The sequence below is a fragment of the Diceros bicornis genome, chromosome 21, assembly GCF_020826845.1.
Source record: "Diceros bicornis minor isolate mBicDic1 chromosome 21, mDicBic1.mat.cur, whole genome shotgun sequence".
Taxonomy (NCBI): domain Eukaryota; kingdom Metazoa; phylum Chordata; class Mammalia; order Perissodactyla; family Rhinocerotidae; genus Diceros; species Diceros bicornis.
In genome coordinates, this window is record NC_080760.1 from 46,064,505 (window position 1) to 46,091,939 (window position 27,435).

The 27,435-nt window shown below is 35.0% G+C and overlaps 1 protein-coding gene across 2 annotated transcripts in view; it reads left to right on the plus strand.

Annotated features, from left to right (window-relative positions):
• The window catches only part of EFR3A (EFR3 homolog A), a 102,023-nt gene that overhangs the window by 63,473 nt on the left and 11,115 nt on the right, over positions 1-27,435 (plus strand). For both annotated transcript variants that reach the window (XM_058564948.1, XM_058564949.1), the window contains exons 11-20: positions 627-741; positions 1,714-1,765; positions 3,594-3,766; positions 4,223-4,298; positions 8,741-8,902; positions 9,572-9,703; positions 10,892-10,959; positions 11,935-12,062; positions 21,962-22,053; positions 26,931-26,979. In XM_058564948.1, coding sequence (XP_058420931.1) covers positions 627-741; positions 1,714-1,765; positions 3,594-3,766; positions 4,223-4,298; positions 8,741-8,902; positions 9,572-9,703; positions 10,892-10,959; positions 11,935-12,062; positions 21,962-22,053; positions 26,931-26,979 — 1,047 coding nt within the window. The remainder of the gene's footprint in view (positions 1-626; positions 742-1,713; positions 1,766-3,593; positions 3,767-4,222; positions 4,299-8,740; positions 8,903-9,571; positions 9,704-10,891; positions 10,960-11,934; positions 12,063-21,961; positions 22,054-26,930; positions 26,980-27,435) is intronic.

Here is a 27,435-nt window from a genome sequence, read left to right on the forward strand (position 1 = left end):
ATAAAAAAGGTGAAATCTTGCCATTTGCAACAACATGGATGGACCTTAAGGGTATTACGCTAAGGGAAATAATTCAGGGAGAAAGTCAGATACCATATGGTATCACTCATAAATAGAAGATAAAAACAACAACAATAACAACAAGCAAACACATAGATACAAAGATTAGATTGGTGGTTAACAGAGGGGAAGGGGTGACTAGGCACATGTGTATGGGTGGTGAACATCATGTAATCTACACAGAAATTGAAATATAATGATGTACACCTGAAATTTCTATAATATTATAAACCAGTATTATTACCTCAATTAAAAAAAAAACTACCCTGACCTTAAACGAAAAAAACCCCCAAAACTCTAATCAGCTCAGATTGATGATGGTTTGCCTCTGTTAACTATATGCAGAAGACTTTCAGACATTTATTATTTCTAGTCCATTATATACATCTTATATTGTATATGATTAAATGATTTTGGCTAAATGAAATTATAATATCATTAGAGTTATATGTAGCTTAAAGATATTGTTTTACTACATATTGAAAGCTTTGGTTAAAAATATAATTTTGTATTATATGGAAAAATAAACTTTTCAATTTGTAAAATTTATCTTAATATTTTCATAGGATTTTTTGGAAGTAACCTACCAGATTATCAGAGGTCAGAAATCATGATGTTCATTATGGGGAAAGTACCTGTTTTTGGAACATCCACCCATGCCTTGGATATCAGTCAACTGGGGTATGCATGTGTAGTTTTCCTAAGTTCTCAAACTATAAATTTGAACTTAATCTTGTATTAAATTTCATCTTAGAGAAATCTGGAAAATGTATTTTTTTTAATCATTAGTAATAACAGTCATATGGAAAGCAGTATTTTTATGGCACTAGAATGCTAAGTAATTAAATCAGTATTCCATGCTTTTAGAATCAGTTTTCAGTATATCATAAATTGTCAAATTTTCTATGTTTTATATTGACCAGGTGGAAGGTGTTTAGCCTGGGCATTGTCTAATATACATGCATGTTTAGGGTAAAGCTTCAAGTTTCCTGTAAAAATTTTAAAAATTAATGTCAGTGTAGCAGGAATATTGACTTATTCCTAGAATTCTAGAACTGAAAGTGATTTTAAAGATCATATGTTTTGGCCCCTATATTTTATACATTTGACTTGATTTTACAACATGCTAAAGCTTTAGTTTGTGAATATTTTTGTGTTTTGCTACTTTAATAGGGAAATGATAGTCTTATTTGATTTATATTTCTTTGACCATTAATTAGATAACCTTTTTTCTATTTGTTAATTCTTTTTTGAATCATCTGTTTTTATCTGTTAAAAAGATATTATATAACTCAGTGATATTTGCAGTAAATATATTCTCCAATTTATAGTACCTTTTAATTTGGATTGTTTCTCTGTGTATTCATATGATTTAATTTTCATGTCGTTACATGCATAGGTCTGTTTTCTTTGAGGGCCAGTAACTTTTTAATTTTTTTTTGAATTTGATTTTTTTTTTTTTACATAACATTAATTCATATGAAATTTACTTTGAAGTAGAAAGGGAGCCATGACTTTAGCAATTATGAAAATAAATCTATTTAGCCAATATGATTAGAGTTTTAAAATCAATAAACAATAATATAAGTAAATGAAGTAATATAAATGTCAATTACTATTAATAAGATAATACCAGTATTTTGTGTATTTTAGGGATTTGGGAACCAGGCGGATTCAGATAATGTTGCTGAGATCTTTACTTATGGTAAGGCATTTAAGCCAAGTGAAGAATACACTTAACCTTCATTTATTGAAGAGGTTAAATGACTAGCTTCACTTCAGCAGTTATCAGCTGCTTTTTCTTATATAGTCAGATACTATTATGGTTAGTTTTTTTCTGTGGTTTATATACTTAAATATCATGCTTTTCATTTTCCCTTATTTTATTATGCTTGTACTGTTTATTCCTCCCTTCTCCTATCATCTTATTTGATTTTCATAATGATGAAACATACAGAGGGCAGAAAGTATTGCCCTTTTATTGATGAAGATGCCTGGGCTTAGAGACTTTTCAGTGGAAGAAATGGATGAGGTTCACCAAAGTCACAGAGCTAAAGAATAGAACTTGGACTTAAAATCCAGTGCTTTTTCTACACATCATGCTATTTCTTTCACATACGAACCAAATAATGGCTTCTTGTTTGGAAAATAATTCAGCTATAAGTAGCTGAAAAGGGAAAGCATACCTAAAATATGAGGTCCTGTGGTTAATTTATAGTAATTATATTCATCTTTGAGTCCACTACACTTAGCATTATGCCAAGAACAAGGTAGGAGCTGGTTGTTTGAAATTTGTTTCCTTTCCAAATTAATATCTTTAAAATTTAACCTAGAAATCTTTATTGTACATGATCCTATTTTTTAAAAGAAATATTTCATACCTGGGGATAAGTACAGAAATATCTTATGTGGTTTCAGTTTAATTCTGTTTATGGTGCTTGTCATAAAGAAGTTTTAAATTCTCATATAGCCAGGTTTATCAGTCCTTTCCTATGTTTTGTGCTGTTTTGTTTGTATCTTGTTCAAGAGCTCCTTGCCTGTTTTGATGATTAAATACATTTGTTTATATTTTCTTACAAAAATTTTTAAAATTTGGCTTTCTACATCTAGAACTTGGATCTGAAGATTATTTTTGTGTATGGTGTGAGACATGGATATATTTTTAATTTTTCTAGGTGGGTAGCGATTATCCCACCAAGTTTCCTGCTCACTTATAAAATCACCTCCATCCAATAATAAGTGCCCAAATATAAATGTTAGATGTTCCATATATGTGTGTAATCCTGAATATAAATTGAAATTACCCACCTGAAATTTCATTTGGTCCTAATCTTCTTGTTAAACAAATTCCCCGAGTAAATAATCTTGCTTCTAATTCTAATTGTATCACGTAGTCAACTGAATGTATGTCTACGTGGTATGGTTAAAATGTTTAATAGCATTTAAGTATATGCTCTTTAAAAGCTTTAGATTTAGAAGATAGGAATGCACTCATAAATGTCAAGTCAACTAACTAATAGAGTACAGCTTTCCAAAATGAAAATGTATTCCTATTAACCTAAACTGCTTACTTTAAAATAAAAGAATAATTTGCAAGTGTAAATTAAAATTTTTCAAGTTTTACCTGTACTGTTTGCTGCCTAATCTCCTTGTGTCTGTTTAGTACTGACTACCTATCCTGTATATTCTTAACCTCTCTGAGCCTCAGTTTTCTTTTATAAAATGAGGATACACTAATGCCTACCTCTCAGGAGTGTGGTGAAGATGAAGTCAATACACATGCAGTGCTTAGATTCGTGCTTGCCACATGGGAAATGTGTGCTATTAGTTTTATTCTCTTTATGAATGATTTTTTGTAAATTCAATAAATCTTCATCACCTTACAAATTACCTTTTTGTTTTTTCTTCAGGCTTATGTCCATACTTGCTGTTTCCCTTAGTTTATGGTTCTTGTAAAACAATTTGAGAATTTTAACAAAGGAAGAGTCACAGCAAGGGTTTTTTCTTTCTTTGTTTTTTCTTACTATAATCAGGTAACCTCTGGATATAAAGCAAAGACAATTGTTACTGCCCTGCCTGGGTCTTTTCTGGATCCTTTGTTGTCACCATCCCTAATGGAAGACTACGAACTGAGACAGTTAGTCTTGGAAGTGATGCATAATCTCATGGATCGCCATGACAATAGGGCAAAGCTTCGAGGGATCAGGTGATGTGTCATTTTGAAACAGACTTAATGATAATCTTTTTAAATTTCTACATTCGTGTATTTAAGTATGTGATTTTTTTAACCTAGGATTTTCAAGTTTTATTAATCCAGAGTTTTTTTTAATTGGTATCAAGACAATTATTAATATAGTTTAATACAGCAAATGTTTGGAGCTCTTTTAGTGTTCTTTCAGAGATTTCATCTCTTAGTAATCACTAGTTACATGAATTTTATTTTGGTTTTGCTTTAAACATTAGGAGTCAATATTACTTTATGCAGTTTCCCTTAATTAAGCTTAGTAATGCAGTAGTGTCATTATATATAGGCTTATTTAAAATGCTCATTGAAATGAGTGTTACAGAGTTCAAACTTCTAAGTGTAACTATGATTTGCCATATAAGACATATTATAAATAAATAAGCTATTCATTAAAAGTGATATATTGATTATCTCTAGAATAATACCAGATGTAGCTGACCTAAAGATAAAAAGAGAAAAAATTTGTAGACAAGACACAAGTTTCATGAAAAAGGTAAGATTATCTTCTAAAAAATAATGCATGATGTAAGTTATAGCTGTTTGAGTTGTTAGGTAGTTTTATACTGATCTGTGACCTTAAAATGAAGCCATAGAATTTTGGAGTTGAAAATCTCAAGCCACTGTTTTCAGTTTCCCCCACATTATTACAACATTCCTAATGTTGTTTAAGCCTGTGTTTAAGCACTGGATTGCTGGACTGTGCTGTAAGAGTACTAAACTTCTTCCTTTGAGTAAAATGTCTCCCTCTGATTTCTGCCCTGCACTCCTCCCTACCCCATACACACATACTGACTCCAATTTTAATGGCTCTTTTATAGACAGCTTGAAGTTTTTGAAAATACGTATCACCATTGAATAAATAATGAGTGTTTTCTGTGTATTAGGCATTGTTCTGTACACTATTTGGGATATAAATATGCGGTAGGCAGGATCTCTGCCCTTGTAAGTAGTATTTAGCTAGATTTTCATTATGATCATTTAAATTTTGTAGGTCTATTGGCAAATGACTGAATTTAAAAAATCCTGGCACCTAAAGTTATTTAGCATATTGAGTAAACTTTCCATGCAGTTATTCTTCATCCAGAGCTTGAACACCTGGTGGTTGCCAGACACTGAGAGATACAACAGTAACCATGACACACATGCTAACTGGCCTCGAGATCATCACTCTCTTGGTGGATGAATGATCCCTGATCTTTAGAGGTACAAGGAACAACAGACAAGGAGCCCTGTAGGAAGTTACGTGCAGATCTATAATCCATTTTCTTTCTTTTGGCTCTTTATTAGTCCGTGCTTGCTCCCTGTCACCATCTTTTATTTTGCTGTCCCTATCCATTACTAGTGATGGCTGTGTTTCAACTTAATGGCCTCATAGTTTAAAAACTTCATTTGAAAAATCATTTACAAAATATCACTGTTCCTAAATTAATGTGAATAAAAAGATTTCTTTAAGTTTGGCTATATTGTATATGAAAAAAGTGGCTAATACATAGAGCAAAGATATTAACTCTTTCCAACTTTTATTTTTTCAGTATGTCTTTATGTTAATGAAAGTTAATGAAAGAAGTTGTTCCCCATAACTGAGAAACTTCTAATCATGATTCATAGAATGAATTTTGAAAACTCACTGATAACTAATTTTTGGGCTTTTGCCTTATTTATATAATGACATTAAGCAATCCTGAACATTGGGACTGCATGTTATTTTTATCTACGACAGTGATAGAGATAATCCTTCTCTGTGCTTAATTTTGCTGGCCAACCAGTTTGAAAGGCTGCAGTTTAACTGAAATATGAGACTATTATTCCATGTTAAATTTTGAATCCTTAAACTGTTCTCTGAATTAGCCTTCCATTTTATAATTTAAAATAATTTATCTGGCTGAGCATTTGTTACCATTAGTATAAACCATTCCTTTTAGGATATTTTTCTTTTATCAAATTTTATTTTTATAATTGGACACCCTTTTTCATTTATCTTCCAATTTATTTTATCTGTCAAAATGTTACTTGGTTTTCATATGCAACTTGAACTGGCAACTTATGGAAATTTCAACAAAGACCTAAGGAAAAAAATTTGGGTTCTATAGCCAGCGGATGGTGGACTGCCCTTTGGATAAAAGAATGTTGCATTTAGCATGGATAGAACTTTTGACATTTTCCGTGCCAGCATTGTGTGTTTAGGCCGCTGTGTCTCAGATTACTGCCTAGCCTAAAACTGCTCTGAGTGTTTTAGGGACATCTTAGATATTGGGTCTAAGTTTGGAAAACTGCCCCAGAACAGGAAGCCCTTACAATTTACATTGGGAGGTGCCTCTGCATCTGTAATTTCCTAATGAAGCTATACTTCCAGATAAGAGAAAACAGCTGTTCCCATTCAGTATATAGAGCCTCACCTCCCGGGGCTACTCTCCTAAAGGTGTATTCCTCACAGAAGGTTACCATTTGAAAGAGCTCATGTTAATGTTTTATCAATTCAAGGAGTTATATAGAAAAAAATTACTTTTATTATGAAATATAAAATATACAGGCATTATTATTTTCATTATTTTGAAGTGAACAACAATAGGGGCCGGCCCGGTGGCATAGTGGTTAAGTGTGCTTGCTCCGCTTCAGTGGCCCGGGGTTCGCAGGTTCGGGTCCCGGGCGTGCACCAACGTACCACTTGTCAAGCCATGCTGTAGCGGCGTCCCATATAAAGTAGAGGAAGATAGGCAGGATGTTAGCCCAGGGCCAGTCTCCCTCAGCAAAAAGAGGAAGATTGGCATCAGATGTTAGCTCAGGGCTAGTCTTCCTCACACACACAAAAAAGTGAACAACAATATAACCCAAAGCGTCCCACATGCCCATCTTGTTTACAGCTCCATCCTCTCCCCAACAGGTAATCACTGATCTTACTTTTATGAAAATTGACTCTTTGCTTGTTTTTTTTTTCACAGTTTTACCACCTAAGTGTACATCTGTATATCCCTAAACAATACAGAATAGTTTTGCCGGTTTTCATCTTTTGTGTGAAAGGAACCATATGCATTATGTGTTCTTTTATGTTTTCTTTCATTTAGCTCTATTTTGGTAAAATTCATATGTATAGCTTTATAGTATTTCATGGCACAAATATACCACAAGTTATCTCTTCCCCTGTTGGCAGACATTTGAATTGTTTTTAGTTTGGAGTTGTTATGAACAGTGCTGCTATAAACATTCTTGTACATGTATTATGCTGTATATAACTCCCATTACTCTAGATAATGCCAAACCACTTTGTGAAGTCATTATACCTATTTACTCTATATTATTATAGTGTAAGTTATGTATATTATGTATATATGTGTGTGTATGTATACATACATGTATACATACATGTATGTATATAATGTATAACATTATGTGTATTATACATAATGTTGGATTTTAATTGTATCTAATATAGTGGCTACGTAGTAGGTAATTTTTAAAAATAAACTTGAATTACTTAAGAAACTTGAAGCCTAAACTCCCGTGTGGTAAGCACCACTTTAATGTTTGTTAATGTCTAGGAACCATAGGATTCAAGAATACTCCAGAGTTCAAGAGGGTCCAATGCATGGACGATCCTTACACACTCAAGTATAGAGCCATTTGAGAGAGACAGACAGACAGACAAACTCTGGATTCAGAAGGGTGGAAACCAAAATATCAGCTTCAGAAATAAAGAGGAATCTGATAGGAGAGCGTAACTTTACATCTATAGCCAAAAGAAGTCTTGTTAACACTGTACCACAGAGCTAAACAAATTTAACCGTTCATTCACTGGTACAGCTGAAAAACTACAGGCCCGCTTGACCAGGATGGGTCCATGGTGCATGTTAAGTTTAGAACAGAGCAAAATGCATGCTTTTTACACACAGGCTGGCTTCAGAAGACTGTGTGCTGTTCTTGCTCAGTTCTTCCCCGACTCAAGTGATCAGGCAGGTGAACCTGCTTAGAAGCAGGCCTGGAGTGTTAAGCTCAAGTCCTTCCACATACAAATGAGTAGGCCCCTTGTGTTCTTAACCCCAGCTGCATATGAGAATTACCTGGGGAGCTTTATGCTTTAAAAACGCTGATGGTTGTGCTTCACCACTGACTAATTGAATCATGTTGGGAGTGGGCAGTAGTAAGGGATGGGGAGGGCAGAAGCATGGTGGTCATTCAAGTTTTCTGGGGATTGTAGCTTACAGTTAGTGTTGAGAATCAATGCAGCAGGTTGGGTTAATTACTACATAGTGACTTGAAACCCTCTTATTTCTGTTAGCTCTTACTTGATAGTTGAACCTATACCCAGGAGTGCTTTAGATAGGAAGGCTTTTATATTCTTTATTAACATACTTAGATGAGTTGGGTTTAGGGGGAAACCTCTGCAGTCCCTGGGGTGTTTCTGTAACTTCTGCCCTATGTATAGGCATTAGACCTCCCTTTGGTCACTTCATGCCAAAGTGTAGCAAAACCTGCACATGCTCTTCCCTGGCCAGCTCCTAACTCACCTCACAGAGGTGGTTCCCTAAGACAAGAAAGCCTGAGTACATCTGCCCTGAGCCTTATGTTCTCTGTCGTTGCCAAGGCTCCCATAATTCTGCCATCTATTTCGATTTTTTCTCATATCACTCTATAATTTGATTTTGTCTTTTCAAATTATTACTAAAAGCGTTTTCATTGTTTACACTAGAACTATTTCCTGCTGTTTTTATTTAAGGTTTGTTCTTCAACTCTGATGTTAGTTTGTAGTTGTATATTGGTATATTTGTTGATGTTAATAACTACAATACAATTTGACCATCTGATTATCAGCTTAAATTTTTCTTTCATGTTAAATTATGTAATAAGATAGCTACTTTGTAGGAGGTTATATGCGTGTGAAATCTGCCTTTATTACATTTTTAGCAAAATTGTCTTTTTTCTCTGTCATTATCCTTTCAGAATGGGCAGCAGCTATATCGGCACATATATTTGGGCTGTAAAGAGGAAGACAATGTTCAGAAAAACTATGAGCTACTTTATACTTCTCTTGCTCTTATAACTATTGAATTGGCCAATGAAGAAGTGGTTATTGATCTTATTCGATTAGCCATTGCTTTACAGGTATGCTTTCATAACTTCATTGAAGAAAACATTTTTTTTTAAGTAGACACCATCTTTAAAGTGTTGTTGCCTTTATCCAAGGACATGAATTTTAAAAGGGAGGTGTCTAGTTTCAAGTCTAAAATACTCAAGACTATGATCACATTCATTTATTCTTTTAACTTGTTGGATGAACATTTACTGTGTGCTAAATACTGTGCAAGACCATAGAATACTGTGATGAAAAAGGCTGCATCGTCTCTGTGCCCATACTTTCAGTCTAGTGGGGGGAGATAGTCATTAAATAATAATTACATGTACATAGTTGTTTGGTTGGTGTTTAAATGTTATCTAATAAAAGGATAGCATGCAATGAGAATATATATTATATATATATAATATATATAAAAAAGTGTATTATATCATATATCAATATATATGGTATATATAATACACTTTTTTTTCCTTAGGAAAGGCTTTCCTAAGGAAGAGCTATTTAAGTTGAGAGATTTAACTCTCCTATGAATGGGCATTTATGCTCCTTCTGGAATTTTTTAAAAGATAACTTCTTATAAGGTGATATTTTTGTTAGCATGCCAGACTACCTGCAGTTTTTCAGTATAATCTTAGAGAAAACACTAAGGGAGCATAAGACCTTGATCTGTCTGCTGTGCTTGTTTTTTATTAAAGGACAGCGCGATTATCAATGAGGATAATTTGCCAATGTTCCACCGTTGTGGAATCATGGCACTGGTCGCTGCATACCTCAACTTTGTAAGTCAGATGATAGCTGTCCCTGCATTTTGCCAGCATGTTAGCAAGGTAAGGTATTTAGAAAAGTCCTTCAATTCGATTTTTATACAAAAATGGTTAATTTTCTTACAGTGATGGTTATTTTTAATTTTGATGATTTAAATTTGATGATTATGTATCAAATTGTTAAGATAATTTTATAAAAGTATTCAGTGACTAAACTGAAACTACAGTTAGTGTTTATATTTTCTTTGATGCCGGTTGTTTTATTAGAATTTTTTTATGTAGTGCTTGAGTAGGATACATGGTTTTCTTCTAGAGTACTTCATGTGATTGCATATTTAATTTTTTTGTTTTAAGCCGTTATGAATCTTAGTATCTAAATTTTTTTAAATTATGCTATTTTTGTTGTTGTTGTTGTTGTTGTTGTTGTTGTTTAGACCAATCTATTTGAGCCAGCTCTCAAAAGTCGAATATTAATGTGCCTCTCAGAGATTTGTCCTATGTCATTCAACTATATTTAGCTTTTTTCAGCAGTAACTCATTAGTTACTTGCCTGATTTAATATGTATTTCAGAGCCCCTAACTTACCTGGCTGAGAAAATCTCCTGTAATTTTTATTCTTTAAAGACATTTGTCAGGGAGAACCTCATTTTTATGAAATTGGAAGCACAATTCTCAGTCCTTACTAAAATTTAGGTTTTTAGTGCATTCTAAGAAATAAAACTAATTTATTCATTAAACGAATGTTTGAGTGAATATTTGATGCCCGCCATTAGAGAGAGAAATATTACGAAAGCAGAGTACCCCTGTGAAGTTGCTTGCAGTTGACTGGAGGAGCCATTCTCACAGTGCATTGAGACCTGATGCTCCTTCTGCAAAAGGTAGCACAAGAAGGAGGATGGTGACGGCCTCATGCTTTGTAAAGGGATTTCCAAAATAGTGGCATTTAAAAAAATAGGTGTTTTTATCCCTTTGTAGTAGGTTTAAGCAAATGTAATATATCATTGTTTTTCATTACATTTATAGTTTTATTGTTACAATTTTGTTACCTGCTGAATTTTTAAAATAATAAATGTGAAAACAAAATGAACTCTGCATTTGGGCTCTAAACATAGCTTAAATTCCAAATAAAGTGATGGTATTTCTTATAAATGTTTAGTTTTTCTTTTTGCTCTTTTGGTTTTCTAAATTTTCATAGCGAGGTCCTGAAAGGTGAGGTTTTTAATTTTTGTTTTGTTTTTGGATATTTTTCAGGTTATTGAAATTCGAACTATGGAAGCCCCTTATTTTCTACCAGAGCATATTTTCAGAGATAAGTGCATGTATGTTAATTCTTAACATTTTAAGGAAGGGGCACTGACTTGAGAAACCAATCAGTGATGATTATAAAGGAGTAAACTATTGTTAGAATAATTTTCTAGTGATTTATAATAATCATCATTTTGTGTTTGTCATTTAATTCACCTGACTTCTTTCTCTTGATATAAAAGTTCTTGTACATTATAAATGTAGACTCACACACACATGGTATCAGTCTTTGATGACAAAATATTTATCTTTGCTTTTTGTTAATATGGAGATATATCTTTTAAATATAGCATATTCTTTTATATAAATGAACACTCCTTTAAGAGAATATAATATCCTGTTCAAGACTTTCAGTAATAGATAACAATACTCAAAAAATTGTGAGAGAAAGAATGTATTAAGGAAGATCAATAATTTATACCCTGCATTCTTCCTTGCTGTCCAAACAAAAAAATATATATGAACAATACTTTATTTAAACTTTTGGGCTCTAAAAACAATTTAATACTGAAAACATCAGCCTAAGATAATATCAAGCAGTTTGAAAGGAACGTAAAACTTTATATGATTGGGCAAGTGCTTCCTGTCACTTAGCTGGCTAATATGTTTTTTATTAACAATCAGTGAGCTACGTTTTTATTTCCTTCTCTCAGTAGATTTTTAATTAGCCTGAAAGTTAAAGCTGAATTTAGTCCTCTTCATCTTTTATTGTGTGAGTGCCAACAGAATAATGTAAGGCTGACTTCACCATTGGAATATTATTGGGGAAAGAATTAGAATGGTTAGTATAAGGGACTGCATACCATGTGTTTTTAAAGGGCTCACATTAGTCCCCTAAAATATACTGTTTTTTCTGTTATTAATTACAGTTTAAGTTGTGTTCATATTTGTAACATTTAGGTGTTGATCTAGAATGTTTACATGCTAACTTATTTTTGCTCAGTAATTTAAATAATACTAAATGACTTTTATTTTGATCAACCTGACAGGCTTCCAAAATCTTTAGAGAAGCATGACAAAAGTTTGTACTTTTTGACCAACAAGATTGCAGAGTCACTAGGTGGAAGTGGCTATAGTGTTGAGAGATTGTCAGTACCATACGTGCCACAAGTAACAGGTAAGAGGAGGAGAATTAGAACTCACTCAAGTGATTATGTTTCAGTAATTTTTCCAGACCCAATTAGCAATGAAAATTAGTTCTGTTTGGATACTTACTATATCACAGCTTTTTCAGATGCATAAGAGGGTTTACTTCTTTTTAAACATTTTGCTCTTGAAAACCGTTAGTAAATCTCTAAAGAAATATATATAATTTTATCATGAGCAGATTGAGTCCTCAAGTGATAATTATCATTGTTATTATTATACTTAATAATAGACTATAAACCAAGAGGCAAAGTGAAATCTTTCCTCATTAATCAATATTGTATTTAATTTATTGAAATTGGTGAAAAGTGTTTAGTGATTTGTTTACTGAGTTTAATGAATCAGGTAACTTTTGTCATTTGAAAGAGTACAAATTGTTTGCTATGTAAAGAAATCTACAAACTTTTTAAGTTAAGAATGTTTTCCTCTGTGCACTGTATGTTTCCTTCTGTTCTTTTCATTGGCTGAACTAATTTTATTGTGTTCCAAGGCAAAACTCCATGGTGTCTTGTATTCAATTTTACTTTAAAAGCTAAAAATCAAAGACTTTATGTCATATACCTTCATCTTCATTTGATGATTGTATAAATATTAAATTTGGTAGAAGAACTAGTTCTTCCTTTGGAGATACCCCTGTTCTGTAAGAGAACTGTTTGATTTCAGTTAGGTGGCTTTCTGAATTAATCACTAAAAGTAGCACAATCTTTGTATATACCTATCTTGTTTGTAATGTGGATCCAAAATATGTTTATTTATTACAATGATAGTCTGAGATGTTAATGAATTATTTTGAATTTTTAAAAAATTCAGTACTATCAGAGATTTTATTCCCCATGAATTCCTTGGGGAAATAAAAGTGCTAAGAGTAAAACATTGGTAGAGCTTTGTAATAGAAAAGAATTTTTTTCAGAGACTTTTAAAATATTTCATTCTTATAATTTGGATTTAGCTCTCTTTCCTTCAGGCAAAAAACCTCATAAACCCAGGCACAAGTACAAAGGTAAATCCAGTGTCAGTTTGGCCTGCCCTTTCCCTCACCTGTCCTCTAGGAAAATAGCTGCATAAAATTTGCCCTTTAGAAAATGGAGCCAGTGGCCTGTATATTTCATATGCTTATAAGTTCAGTTATTATTTTGCTCTACCTTCCCTATACCCGTAGTTTTATTTTCACCCCTGATTGTTTCCTTTTACCCTGTTCCTTTAACTCTTAATAATTTTTAATGAAAATTCTGGTACATTTTTTTTAACAAGTGGTTTGCACTTCCTCATTTCCTCCCACCTCTGAAAAAGATGTATTCTTTTTCTTAATGCCTCTTTATCTTTGACTGGAGGAATTCTGAATATTTCAGTATATACTTAATTATATAACTGCATAGAAATCCCTCAGTCTGAATCAGACTTTTCTGATTTATAAAGACTTTGATAGTTTAGAACCAGTCTGTGGCACATGTATCTTGCCTTAATGCAGAAGAAGTCAGAGGATACAGTGACAATTGAGGGGATAATCAATCGGTTATTAAATTTTTCTTTTGCTATATAACCATCAAATATTCATTTTAAAAATTAAGGAATTTAAGAACAATGTATTAAAAGAAAAAGCAAAATATATTTAGTTTGTTGTGTATCATGCGTATATCTGTCATCATCAAAATAGTAGCTGCCATTTATTATGCACTAACTGTGTGCCAGGCACTGTGATAAGCATTTGTATTCATTTTCTCATTTAATCTTTAAAATAGTTTGGTGAGGAAGGTAGTATTATCTTGTTTACAAATGAGGATAGTGAGACTGAAATTAAATATTTTGGTTAGATGACACCACTAGAAATAACTGCCTTACCTGTTCAGGTAAGTGCTTAATAAATTATTTGATTTGGCTATTTTTCATGTGTTCAAAGATTGTTCAGTCATCCGTATTGATCCAGATTGATTTTTTCCTTGATTCCACAAACCTTTACTGAGTGCCTACTATTAGGCTCTATTATAACTTTTAGGGGTAGAAAAATGTTAAGATGCAGTCCCTAACCTCAAGGATTAAAATCTAGTGGGGAAGACAGAGAAATGATTGAAATACAGTGATGGCTGGTTCTAGAGAAAGAAGACTGTTCTGCCTAAAGTTTGTGAACTCTTCATCCCTGACCTACAGTAAGTTGTCAGTAGATGTCAGCTGATTATTACATTTTTCTTTTATCTCGAATCAACCTAGAATTTGAGTGAATAGTGTGTGTCTAGGCGTGTGCTCAATGCTCCTCTATAAGGGTATACACTAATAGCCCGCAGCTGGATCATTCAGAGGTGCCAGTGGCTTCAGTAAACTTATACAGTTATTTAAGTGTTTAGTGAGTACTTACAGAGTGTCAGCTGCTGTGCAGACAGAAGCAAGAATGAATGAGATAGGTAGAAGTCCCTATTTTCACAAAGCTTATGGTCTTTTTCAACTGGATTTCTCATCTGAACCACAAAACACAGATGATTTGAGTGATTATTTTCTCACTTCTCCCAAGATGGCACTTTACAGTTTTATTTTACACGCGTAGGAAAGACGTTAATTCATTATACAATTTGTCTCTAACAAGAAAAATAACCAGACAATTGCAATATGCCTTAAAGGCTATGATCAGAGAACTTTAGCATCCTTAGGCAGCACCTAGGAGAGTATTTGGTCCAGGTTCAGTAAAACAGGGATGTCTTCCAGAGGAAAAAAATCCCTGAGCCGAGCCTGAATCAAGTGTTAGGCAAGTGAACCGTGTTTCATACAGCAGTAACAGCATGTGTGAAGTAGGCAAGAACGTGATTTTTCAAGAAATTAATATAAAGTTAGTCTACCTGGAGTGAATGGAAGGAGTAGGGTTGGGAATTGTAAAACCAGTTTAAATGTTTGAACTTTATTCCAAAAGCAGTGGGGGGGGGGTGTCATTGAATGATTTCTAAACGGGATGACATGATCAGAGTTGGATTTTAGAAATATTACTTGGTTGAAGTTTAGCAAACTGGAGATGAGGTGACCATTTAAAATGCTCTTCAGTAATCCCCAGGAGAGATGACAGTGGCCTGTTCTAAAGAGGTACCAGTGAAAATACAGGGAAGCGGGTGGATTCTAGAAAAAAATTACAAGAGAGAATCTATAGGCAGCTGATTGCTATGAAGAGACAGGGAGAAATCCAAAGATTTGGTCTAGGTCTCTACCTTGGACACATGGGTGGATGGCCCAGTACTGAGAGGAAGAGCAGAGTTTATTTGCTGCTCCCAATGCTTATTTCTTTTTTATTTTTAAGGAGGGATGGGTGATATGACTGGGTGTAAGTGAAGAAAGAAAGAAAGAAGTATGCATTTCAGATGGAACTGTCTATAAGTAGTTTTGAATCTTGGATGATAGAAGGATAGAATTTTTATTAACAGAACTGATTAGGAAAGAGGGGTTAGTTTTGGAGATCAGCCTCTTGTTGAGTATCTTCGACAGTGAAGCATCCAAGTAAGGTTTTCTGTAGGTAGTTAGGAGTCAGGGCTGGGTTTTGTGTGCGAGTTTGGAGGTTATAATGAGAATTTTGAAATCAGCAGTATGGGGGATTTTTTTTTTTAATTGCGGTCGTATTAGCTTACAACATTGTGTAAATTTCAGGGAGGATAACTTCTCTAAGTGAAGAAATGAAGAGAAAGAGAATAGAATGGCTTGGCTCATCTCTAGCTATGTGGCCTTGGACATGCCCCCTTAATCTCTCAGTGACCCCTTGTTCTCATATATAAAGCAAGGACTATGGCCCCTAAGCCGTTTAGCTCAAATGGGATATATACATGAACATACTTTAAAAAACTACAAAATACCATATAAATATAAGAATGGTGTTAGTATTTTTTAAATGTCTTAATGTTCCAGTTGACTTTGTGTGTGTGTGTGTGTGTGTGTGTGTGTGTGTGTGTGAGGAAGATTAGCCCTGAGCTAACATCTGTTGCCAATCCTCCTCTTTTTGCTGAGGAAGATTGGCCCAGGGCTATCATCTGTGTCCATCTTCCTCTGCTTTATATGTGGGATGCTACCACAGCATGGCTTGATAAGTGGTGTGTAGGTCTGTGCCCGGCATCTGAACATGGACCGCTGAAATGGAGTGTGTGAACTTAACCACTATGCCACCAGGCCAGCACCTCTTCCAGTTGGCATTTTGAATTTTGTTAATTCATCCTGTTGATTATAACACATGGACCTTTTTATCTGCTTTATCAAAACCTCCATTATTTACCAACCAATATCTACTTATAAAAGTGTTTTCACATATATATCCCACCTCTTCTGGTAGAGGTTCTGTTTTAAAGTTCTTTTTTTTTTTAATTGTCTTTTATATTACACTGACTTTTTACTCCATAGTGACAATGATTTTTGGTTTGTTTTCTGAAATATGCATTAGCTCTAGATGGAATTTTTTTTATTTTTGTAGGACCAAAAAAGTATATCTGTATGAGAAGTATCAGCACTAAACTATGACATTTTGAATTTTGTGTCAATACATTACCTGTGGAATTTTATTTCGCCCCAGTTAGCTTTTTAATTGAATCTGAGTGGTATAATAGTCCCAATTACATTTATGATTTATTATATTCAATTAAGTCATTTCCTATCTCTTATTTTTTATATAGCCATAGAAAATTATATTGAGAGTAGTTTAATGTAGTTTTCTGCCACTTGTATTCAGACTATTTTCTCTAGTCCTTAGCCATCTGAATGTGGTATGTACATTATATACAGATACACCAGGTGGCAGCAAAATATCACTGAAGGAAGTTAGGCAAAGCTCTCTCTAAGTATTGCTTTAAAATCCAGGTTCTAGTTAAAAACAGAAAGAAGAAACGATGATTCCCATTGTGAACAGCAGGTACAGGAAGCAGAGAGGAAGGAGGGATAGGAAAATGGGAAGGGCACAGTAAGTACTGTCTGGGACTACCTCAACCCAGCTTGAGGAAGAGAAGCAAGGGTCTCCCTAGGGGTGCGTGCATCAGACACTGAGGTGGTGACAGGGCATTGCTCTAGAGCAGCAGGACAATGCAGTCCACGGAGGCTACAGTGATGCTGCATTTCAGTGGGCTTGGAAAAGCAGGCCAAGAACAGACGTAGACGGCCCATGGCAGCAGGGGCATTATCTTCCATAAGCTCCATTTTAAGAACCTTCCTTTTGTGTAGATGTACAAGGTATCTGATCTGATTGTAGTTGTACCTGGGTTTTTCTGTAGTCACCTATAAGCAGGTGATTATATAGGTCAAAAGAAAAAAAGTTCTGAGAATATAATGTTAGAGTTTCCCATTAAATTTCATTTTCTTCGCTTTTAAAATTTCTGATCTTTCTTCTTAAATCTCTCCCCTCTATACTTCCTTCTGTGCTCATTGACTTTTGCCATTCAGTGATCCCTCTCCTGCCCTCATACTGCTCTTCCTTTTTAGTTTTATCTTAGGCTTCAGTTTGACTCTTTGTGCAGCCCATCAGCCTTTTTATACTACCTAGAAATTCTTTTATGGGGTGCTTTGTGAGAAGTAGGCCTTTTTTTTGTTTTGTTTTGTTTTGTTTTGTTTTGTTTTTTGGTGAGGAAGATTGGCCCTGAGCTAACATCTGTTGCCAATCTTCCTCTTTTTGCTGAGGAAGATTGGCTCTGAGCTAACATCTGTGCCCATCTTCCTCTATTTTGTATGTGGAATGTCACCACAGCATGGCTTGATGAGCAGGACATAGGTCCACGCCTGGGATTCGAACCTGCACACCCTCGGCCACGGAAGTGGAGCGTGCGAACTTAACCACTATGCCACCGGGCCGGCCCCAAAACAGGCCGTTATTTATTCCTCATTTTGCGTTCTGGCAAGACCTTGAACATCAGCCTGCGTAGAGGGTAAAAGCAAATGAGCAATGATGACCACATACTGTTTTGTAGCCATGTCCTTATGTTTGGTAATTTTATGTCAAAGCATGTGATCATGAAGGAAAAACACAAGGAATGCAGATCTGGGTTAGCTCAGTAATAGCCACATGCAGGAGATAAAGTATTTTCAACCTGAAAACTATAGCGAAACAATATGTAGTCATTTGTCACAGTAGAGTATGTGTTCATTCTGAACCTCCAGCGTTCATACAGCAGAACCTGAGTGACTCTTGTACTGTATGATGGATGCAAAACAGTCTGTCACTGAATTTCTGGTATGGTTGGGGAGATAAGACATTAATTTATATGTCTGTAGTACAAGACCCAGTAAATGATTGAAGAGTGAGAATGATGGAAGGGTGATAAGGGAGGTTCAATCATAATTGGTAGTAAATTTTTGTAGCTAGAAGAAAGGGGGATGAGTAGAAATAATTGGAGTAATATTTAAGATTCTAAGGACATGATATAATATTCAACTAGATCTTGAAAGATAAGAACGTTTGTGGTGGAGGGACATAAAGAAAGGCAGGTAATAAGGTGTTTCCAGTGGGGGTTTCTGTTTGTAGAAAAGCGTGGAAGGCAGATATATCAAAGCATGCTCAGATATTGGATGATAGGCACATTTGACTAGAACGCTAGATAAATTAGGGAGGAGTTGAAGTTACTATTGTTAAGATCTGACTAGAGAGCCCAGAGTGCCTTTTTAATTCATCAAGCAGTGGGTAGAATTGCTTGGGGGAAGTGATGCGGTTAGTGTTTTAAGAAGCTTAGAATATCGTGGTGGCGTATAGAGAAAATTTTAGAAAGGTCTGTCATCAGTCAGGGTGGACTGGGTCAGTGGTTCTCAACCGAAGGTGATTTTGCACATCCCAGGGAACATTTGTCAATCCTAGAGACATTTTTAGTTATCACCACTGGGGCAGGGAGAGGTGATAAGAGGTAGGCCTACTGGCATCTAGTGGATAGAAGGTAGTGATGCTGCTACACATCCTATTAGACACAGAACACCCCCCAACAACAAGAACCATTTGGCCCAAAATGTCAATAGTACCGAGGTTAAGAAAGCTTAGCTAAGGTATGCTGTGATAACAAACTGTCACAAGTTCTTAGTGATTTAAAACAGTAAAGATTTATTTGTTGCTTAAGCTAGCTGTGCATACTTCATATCATCCATGTCTGTAATGGAAGCTGATGGAGCAGCCTCTCTCGGGAGCATTGTTCATACTTTATTGGCCAGAACTAGTTACGTAGTCTCCCCTGACCAGAGAGAGGTGAGGAACTGTAGTCCTACTATCTGCCCAGAAAGAGGGTAAACTACCATATTTGATTAACAGCATTAGTTACCTTGGAAGGTAGGTTACCTTGGAGTAGAGCAGTAGTTAGTAAGAGAGAAACCAGTTTCTTTATCTGTGCTGGCCTTCTTTTAGTTCTTCATTCTTTACTCCCTCACTGGAATAAAATCACAGTATATATGAAATGGGATTAGAGAAATGGGAGTATTGCTGGATTATGAAGTAACTGGGCTGTTAGACGTAGATTCTAGACCCGAGCTTCCCAGCTGTTGTTGGGAACATTACAGGTGTGTCTAGATATTGACCTTAGCTCTTCAGGTAGCTGTGCAGGGCCTGAAGCAGTCAGAGGCCGCAGTGTGAGCAGCCCCTTCCGTTTATGTCCATGTGCCATACATGTATTATAATTTTAGGTATATGCAATGATATAAAAAGTTTGGGAAGCTCTGCGTTAATCAGTGGGCTGTATTTATTTTAAAAATTTAATTGACTGAAGTGATTTATTTTAGAAACAACTCTATTTGCAGTACAGAAGAGAGAGATATATTAGACCAGATGTATTAGGAAGCTGTCCTAAGAGTTTAGGTAAGAAAAGATAAAGATTGTTGAATGGTGACGCTCTTGAAAATAAATAGGGCAATGTGGAGAAAAAGAATGTTTATATTAGAGATGTTAAAATTGGGTTTAGAACGTGTTGAATAGAAGTAATTAACAGGAAATTGGAAATGTTAAACTTGAGCTCAGAAGAGAAAATGAGGCACTAGAATCCTCCTGGTCAGTCATACAAGTGTTTATAGAGTGCCTACTAGGTGCCAATTGAAGCCCTAATAGTACTTGGGAACTCTCTGGGAGAGTTGGGGGACCAAGGATGTGATCTAGGTGAACACAATCTCTTAGGGATGGGAGTAGAACAGGAGCCAAAGAAAAGTGAGTCCAGACTACCTGTTGCCCAGTTGATGTCTTTGCCAGCTCTTCTAAATTCTCTTCTGCGTCATAGAAGAAAAATTGAGAACTATATTTCCTGGAATCCTCTTCCCCGTATGGTTCTCAGTTAGGGACTGACAATGAAAAGCACTCAGACAAAATTTTGAAAGTGGAAGAAGAGAGACTATTATCCTTCAAAGACTGTTATAGGTGTCCAAATGGACAGACAGCAGACTTGAAGCTTTTAGGGAGCTTCTGGAGAATTACCCATTTCCGTGCTGCAGGCTGAGAATGTCCATGATGACTCTCCTTTTACTCGTCCATCTCTAGCCATGGTTGAATAAGCCTCTAATTCTGTGTATTGGAATGCACAAAGTGGCTTCCTTTTTTCTGATGTAACCACGATTATTAGATGTTCTCCAGCACCCTGTACTTCTCCATTATACTTTATTATTTGTATTATTATTTGTTTATTTTCTGTCTTCCCTATTGGACTGTAAGCTCTCTGAGGGTGTAGACTGCATTCAGCAATCTGTCCCCAACACTTACCATGGTGTCTTATCACTTAATAGATTTGTGGAATGTTGTTGAATGCTGAAATAGAAAATAGAAGTAGAAAAGAATGTCTGGAAGGAGATTTTAATTAGAAAATATGACTTTCTATGAGGTGGTTAAGCAGAAAATGGGCTTGAGGAATAGCTGTTGAGTTTAGTGATTAGGAAGAAGTGGAGTTTTATGAAAAAACACTTTGAGAAGAGTGATTGGGGGCAGGATTTTAATTTCAGGGGTTAAGAAGAGTAGGTAGTGAAAGATTAGAGCTATTGGTTCAGACCAAGCAAGTAAACAAGCTTGCACAAGTGGGGAGAAAAGTAGATGAGCTAGAACATTGAAGTGAAGAGAAGGTTTTTCTGGACAGGTGGTTGAATTATAAAGCAAAAGATCAGGGGCCAGTGGAGTTGAATGACTGGAAATGATGGAGAAAGAGCTATTGACTGAAGCAGCAGATTCTTTCAATCTACAAGTTTTAATGTGCAGTTAACACTTTTAGACATTGGTTCCTAAATTACCACCCTAGAAGCAGAGTTAGTTGACAGCTTTCACTGTTTTGTGGAAAAATTAGAGATATAAGGGCAGTATTGTAAGTTTTCAATTAAACTCAGCATGTTCAATTTAGATTATATAATTCCTCCTTTTGGTGTTATGTTGACTTTTGTTTTTTATTAAACTATTAGGTAATGGTTGTTGATGTTGCTGTTCTAAATACCCCTTTTTGGAAAAACGCTATTAACCTTATTTCATTTCACCCCATCAATTGTATTATTATTTTTTTGTGTGTGTGAGGAAGATCAGCCCTGAGCTAACATCCAATGTCAATCCTCCTCTTTTTTTTGCTGAGGAAGATTGGCCCTGGGCTAACATCCCTGCCCATCTTCCTCTACTTTATATGGGACGCCGCCACAGCATGGCCTGACAGGCTGTGTGTCGGTGCGCGCCCAGGATCCGAACCAGTGAACGCCGGGCAGCTGCAGCGGAGTGCGTGCACTTAACCGCTTGCGCCACTGGGCCGGCCCCTCAATCTTATTTTTTAAATCTGGTTCACAAAATTTAAAAGTCTGAGAACACAATGCTTTATAGATTTAGAAAGAACAAAAAAGACGCTCTTAATTTTCTGAAATTTTTTGAAATCTGAAACAAGTAGAGTTTATAAATGACATATATCTAATTGGCAAATAATGGGAAAAAATTTTTTTTTGTTTTAGATGAAGATCGTCTTTCTCGAAGAAAAAGTATTGTGGACACCGTATCCATTCAGGTGGATATTTTACCCAACAGCATTCCTTCTGATGATGTGGTAAGTTGCTGCAAGTGTGTGGCAGAGTACCATCTTGAGATAGACATCAGTTTAAAGGAGTTTTTTGCCCTTCCACACTTTCAAACAGGAACAAATACAACTCTAAATTATCCCCAAATCCAAAAAATTGTTAGTGGAAACTAATCTGATTTAGCCTTGAACTTATTTATAATTTTATTAAACTCTTTTCAGCTCTCTATAAAGATACGTAAACTTAACATTATGTGTTATGATACCATTAGATTTCACATTGTAATTTAGTGTAATGAAAGGAACCATAAACATAACAAGTATGATTTGTTTTATAAGTAAAAAATGTTACATAAGGCCTGTTATTAAATTAGGAGGCCCTTTAGATCCTATTTATCTTTAAAGATTTATGAAACATAAATTATGAGAATAAATGGAATTATACACTCTCATGTGAAGGCAAATGCTCACTACTTTTAGAAATTTTAAAACTTCATCTATGAGGGAGAATTTTTGTCATTTTGGATAGTAAATCTAATCAATTTAATGTAGGTTAAGCTTTATCAATGTCCTATGTACTCTTTAAAGACTGTGGCTTATTTGAAAACATCATAGATTTAATGCTCTCCTCCTGTTTCAATAGAGCACAAGAGTGTACCCTCCTGAGTTATAGGAAGAAAAAGCCAGTATTCTCTAGGACTTACTCCACACAAACCACCGGAGAATTGTGTGCTAGTCAAGTAAAAGTGTTGAAATACCAGCACGTCAAGTCCTCCTTGTGGTTTATCCATTGTTTGCCTTCCTAGGTATTTCATTATTTCCCATTGGTACAATATAAAGAGTTAAAAGAATATCCCTCTAAGAAAAGGGGAAGGAAGTTGTCTGAATTCCTGCTTTCTCAGCCTTCTTTCTCCTCCCTCCTTCCAATCCCCATCAGTTAGTTTGTCTTCAGGAATTAAAACTATTTGGTGGCCAGGATACAGCTGACTAACTTAAATCCTCTATGCTGTTCAGTTCTCCCTTAATCAGTTTTATTAAATTACTAGGAGAGCATCAAGAGTAGATGAAGAGGAAGTCAGTGTTCATTTTGAAACTTAGGGTGTTAAGGTTCATTTAAAGTTTCTTGCCAATTTAAGGCTAAATTCACCTCTTCAAAGCCATTTTAATTTGTACGCTACTTACTTGTAAAGAGAGTATCTTGTTAGCTTTGTCTTTTAATGATTATGAGTTTGCTGCTATTACCTTTGAGGGAAGAAATGCATCCAAAGTCTTGGTTTATACGCTTTATTTTGTTAACAGTGCAATATATTTTATTGACTAGTATTATTCCATTCTCCTTTTATTAACCATTTTTATTTCTTTTAAAATATATATATATCTATATAGCACTTCAAACTGTTGCAGAGAATCAGTCTGTTTTGATAAAACTGAAAAAACATTTGCATAAAGATTTAATATAGGAAGAAGATTCTTGAACATGAATTTTACATTAAAAGTCCATGAATACATTTGTTAACTTGTTAAAGATCCTGTTGTTTTCCCTTTGCTATAAGTTCTCAGTCAAATATTCCTCACACTAAGCATTTGAAAAGTTAAGTACAGTTTAATGTAAGATGTTCTTGAGCACATTAGAGTTTCAAACTCATTTACCACTATGGAATCTGATTTTGCATGTTAGGAATGATTGTTCAAATACCGGAAGACAGAATAACATTACCTTCTAGGCTAGAACTAATTAATTTCGTAGCAAGGACAGGAGAAATTTGCATCAGTTAGGTATTCACCAGTTAATGGTGTAACAAAATATCAAACTATGAATAAGTCTGTTTGCTAACCATGAATCAGATAAGAAAATTGCTCATTTGAAGAAATATTACTCTTATATTTGATTAAAATTATTTGAAATTTTATTACATAATCCTGTTATTCCTCAGCTATATCTGATACTTGCTTTTAGAGCTTATAACTTAAAAAAAAGAAACAAAAAGAATCAGGATTGTTTAGGTGGAGATCATAGCAAACTTCTATTTTCCCTAGGTATAACTCAGATTGTTACTATAGTCTATTAAAATACCTGGTCCACCTGAGGTATTTCAGTTCTAACATTGGCAAGTCAAACCTTATCCCACCGTGAATCATTTAGTGAACTTTGCCATATGTGTATGAAGATACCTAAATAAAGATACCATATATCTATGTATATACACAAAGATACCTAAATAAAGATACCATATATGTATATCTTCGTATATACCCACCTATCATATATATATATGAAGATACCTAAATAAAATTAAGATATTCAAGAAGATAAATGGCTAAAGTGGAATACAGGCATCTCTGCCTCCTGAGATAAAATTATCAGCTTGACTAATAGAATAAAGCACCGTAGGTATGAGTCTCTGATCTCTGGTGCTCTCTTTGAGCACTATAGGCATGAATGATATGCATAATGGATATGAGTAAACCCTGAAAACACCACTCAGTTCTTCTCTCTAAAAGGTAACAGTAAGTGCTTGATTATTTGCGGGAATGGTTGGGAAGTTATATAATAGTAAATTTTGTGTACATGTTAAATTTTTCTATGCATAAAATTAAGTCACTGGTTGGCTGAAAAGGATTATTTATTCTAGGACAAATAACAGATCTTTGTTTTATACTTACATATTGCTGCCTTTTCCCCAGATGTAACTGAAGAAACCTTGCATGTGTGCTAACAAAACAAGAAGTCTAGTGTCAAGTCAAGGTTATTAGTCAGAACCTGCTGTGCCTAGGTGCTGTAAGATTACTAACGTATCAGTGCAAGTACCTAACAACTAGTCTGACTGGGAAAAGATGAATAGCAGATTTTACACAGGCCCAAGGGTGTTGTAGAGTCTAGGTTAGAGTTGTAGATCATGAATAAGGCAAAAGTCATAAAGAGGAAATGAAAGGAATGTTGAAACTCCTCTAGGATGATGCCTTTGCACTGTTGCTCTAACTCCAACACAACCAGTTTTTCCTCTCGAGTCAGAACAGGTTGTAGTATGGTTAAGCACCAAATCAAGTAGGTGGCTTGCATTTAGCAGCTACATTATATGAAAAATATGAATCATTAAACATTAGTATAAAGCAATTGGTCTTTTTTTTCTTTTTAATAGGATTCAAAAAAGGGAACAGTGGGAAGCAAGATTGAAACCAAATTATGGAAGGTTTTATCACCAGCCTGGGGGCTTCATATGTAATTTGGTAGGAAGTAGGGAAACACTGAAATTCGGCAGTGTCATTATCAGAGCAATGCTTTCCTAAATGAGTCTCAGCGTAACTAGGCTAAATTGGGAAGAAGAGACTGGAGGAAGAGAGGCTAGTTAGGGGATCCCTGTAATAGTCTACACTCAAGGTGATGAGCACCTTGAGTGGCCAGGCTGGAGATGGGAAGAGGGACAGGAGAGCAGGAGCACCCTATTCTAGAGGCAGATGGGGAGGACCAGCAAGGTTCTTGAAAGGATTTAGAGAAAGGAGGTGAAAAAAAAAGTAGAGGGACAGAATTAGTTGAAAGTTTTTGATGCTAGGAGACTGCATCATAATTATCTGAATTAAGGAAAACAAGAACAAATAGGGAAGAAGAGTTATTAGGTAAAGTACTTTTACCTTTTCACTTATCCGAGATTGAACAGGTAATAAGTAAAAATTGCATGTGACAAGAATACTGGCCTTCTCACTTCTCTTGTGTTCCTTCTCCTATACTATAGTTGGTACTCAGAATCTAAAGCTCTTAACCAGTTGTAAGAACAGTAGTGGATTTTTTCATTGAAGTACTAGATTGCTTCTAGGTACAAGTAATTGACCATCCAGAGCCTAATCTTGTATATCTGCTCCAAATATCTAGAACAAAGCAACTGAAGATCCCCAAGTTTAATCTGACTTCAACTAGAAATATGAACCCTCAGTAGAAAAACTGAGGTAGTGGAACTCTTGCTGCTTGATTTCCAGCTAAAGCCTTTGTATTACAGAGAAGCTAAGGTGCAAAGCATGAAGTCCTTTGCTTTCATTAGTCTTGCTGCTTTAGACTAGCAAAAGAAGCCCATGAGCTAAAATTAGGGATGACCAGAATCCCAGGCAAGTACTCATGTATCATTTCTTAATTTTTATTCAGAGATACTGTAGTAACTGGATATATTATTCCTCCTGAATATGTGTTGGTGCCACAAAAAATATTACTTTTTTTTAATCATAAAGAAGTTGATTTCATACCTTTTACATATCTCAAAGCACGAGAGAGGTTTGAAAACCCCAAGTTAAAGGTTATTTCTGGAGAATGAAACTTGGTGGTTGACCTTAGAAGATCCGGAATATGATTATTTTAAGATGTTGGTTAACTATACTCATGAACACTTCCAAAGTAGTGATTCTTGCTTTTAAACCATTCACGGTTTTAGATTATTTCATTTTTGATTTGTACACTGTATGTGGTACCAAAATTATGGAGGCTACTTAGTTTTCATTTATTACATGGCTGAAACTATATATATAATCTCTGCCTTGGCTCTTTCAAAGCATTGTTCACTTATGAAGCATAGTTCAGTCAGTGGGACTCAAATCTTATTACACATCACATTACTGGAGATTGAGTTCTGTAACTCAGCAGTGGTTGGGTTGCCTAGGGGATGTTAATTCTGCCAGCCTGACGTTAATCTGGAGACTTGTTTGGAGAACCACTGCACTGGGCCATTGAACCAATAAGAACCTTATTGGTCCAACCAATAAGAAGGTGGAGATTATTTGGTACTGTGCAGTATAATCACAAATCAAGCCAACACAAAGCAGAAAAAAATTTCTGAAAGTTCTTAGATGACTTGTAACTTGAAGGTATTATTTATATTGATCTTTCTTAACTCTTTATTTTACTTAAAATCACTTTTCTGTAGGTTAGTAACACTGAAGAAATCACCTTTGAAGCATTAAAGAAAGCAATTGGTGAGATTTTTGCACTTGTTAACTTTCCTAATATTTTGCAAACTTATCTTTATCTTAGTACTTGTTTAGATGCCATAATAAATAGAGGCGGCATGGCAAAAATATATATATACCGTTGATTTCTGTATAAATGTATAATTGATTTATTTAGCTGCATTCTTTAGGCTTTTACAATTACCTTGTCATAGATAACTCTCTTCCTTTATGTAGACTGACTTTTCTAGACTTATGAAAGTGTATCACAGTATATTTTAATGCTACCCTTATGTGATGGCCAGCTTTCAGGCTGCATGAACTTATGAGAAATAGTCAGTGTATTTCCTTTGGTAGGAGATGTGGGGATGAAAAGTCTGAGAAAATTAAATAGAGTGATTTTTAATAGGAATATATAGTAGTATAATTAGAAGTGTGTTTATAATGGGGTATGAGGAAGGAGCTGACAGAGATTGTCAGCAG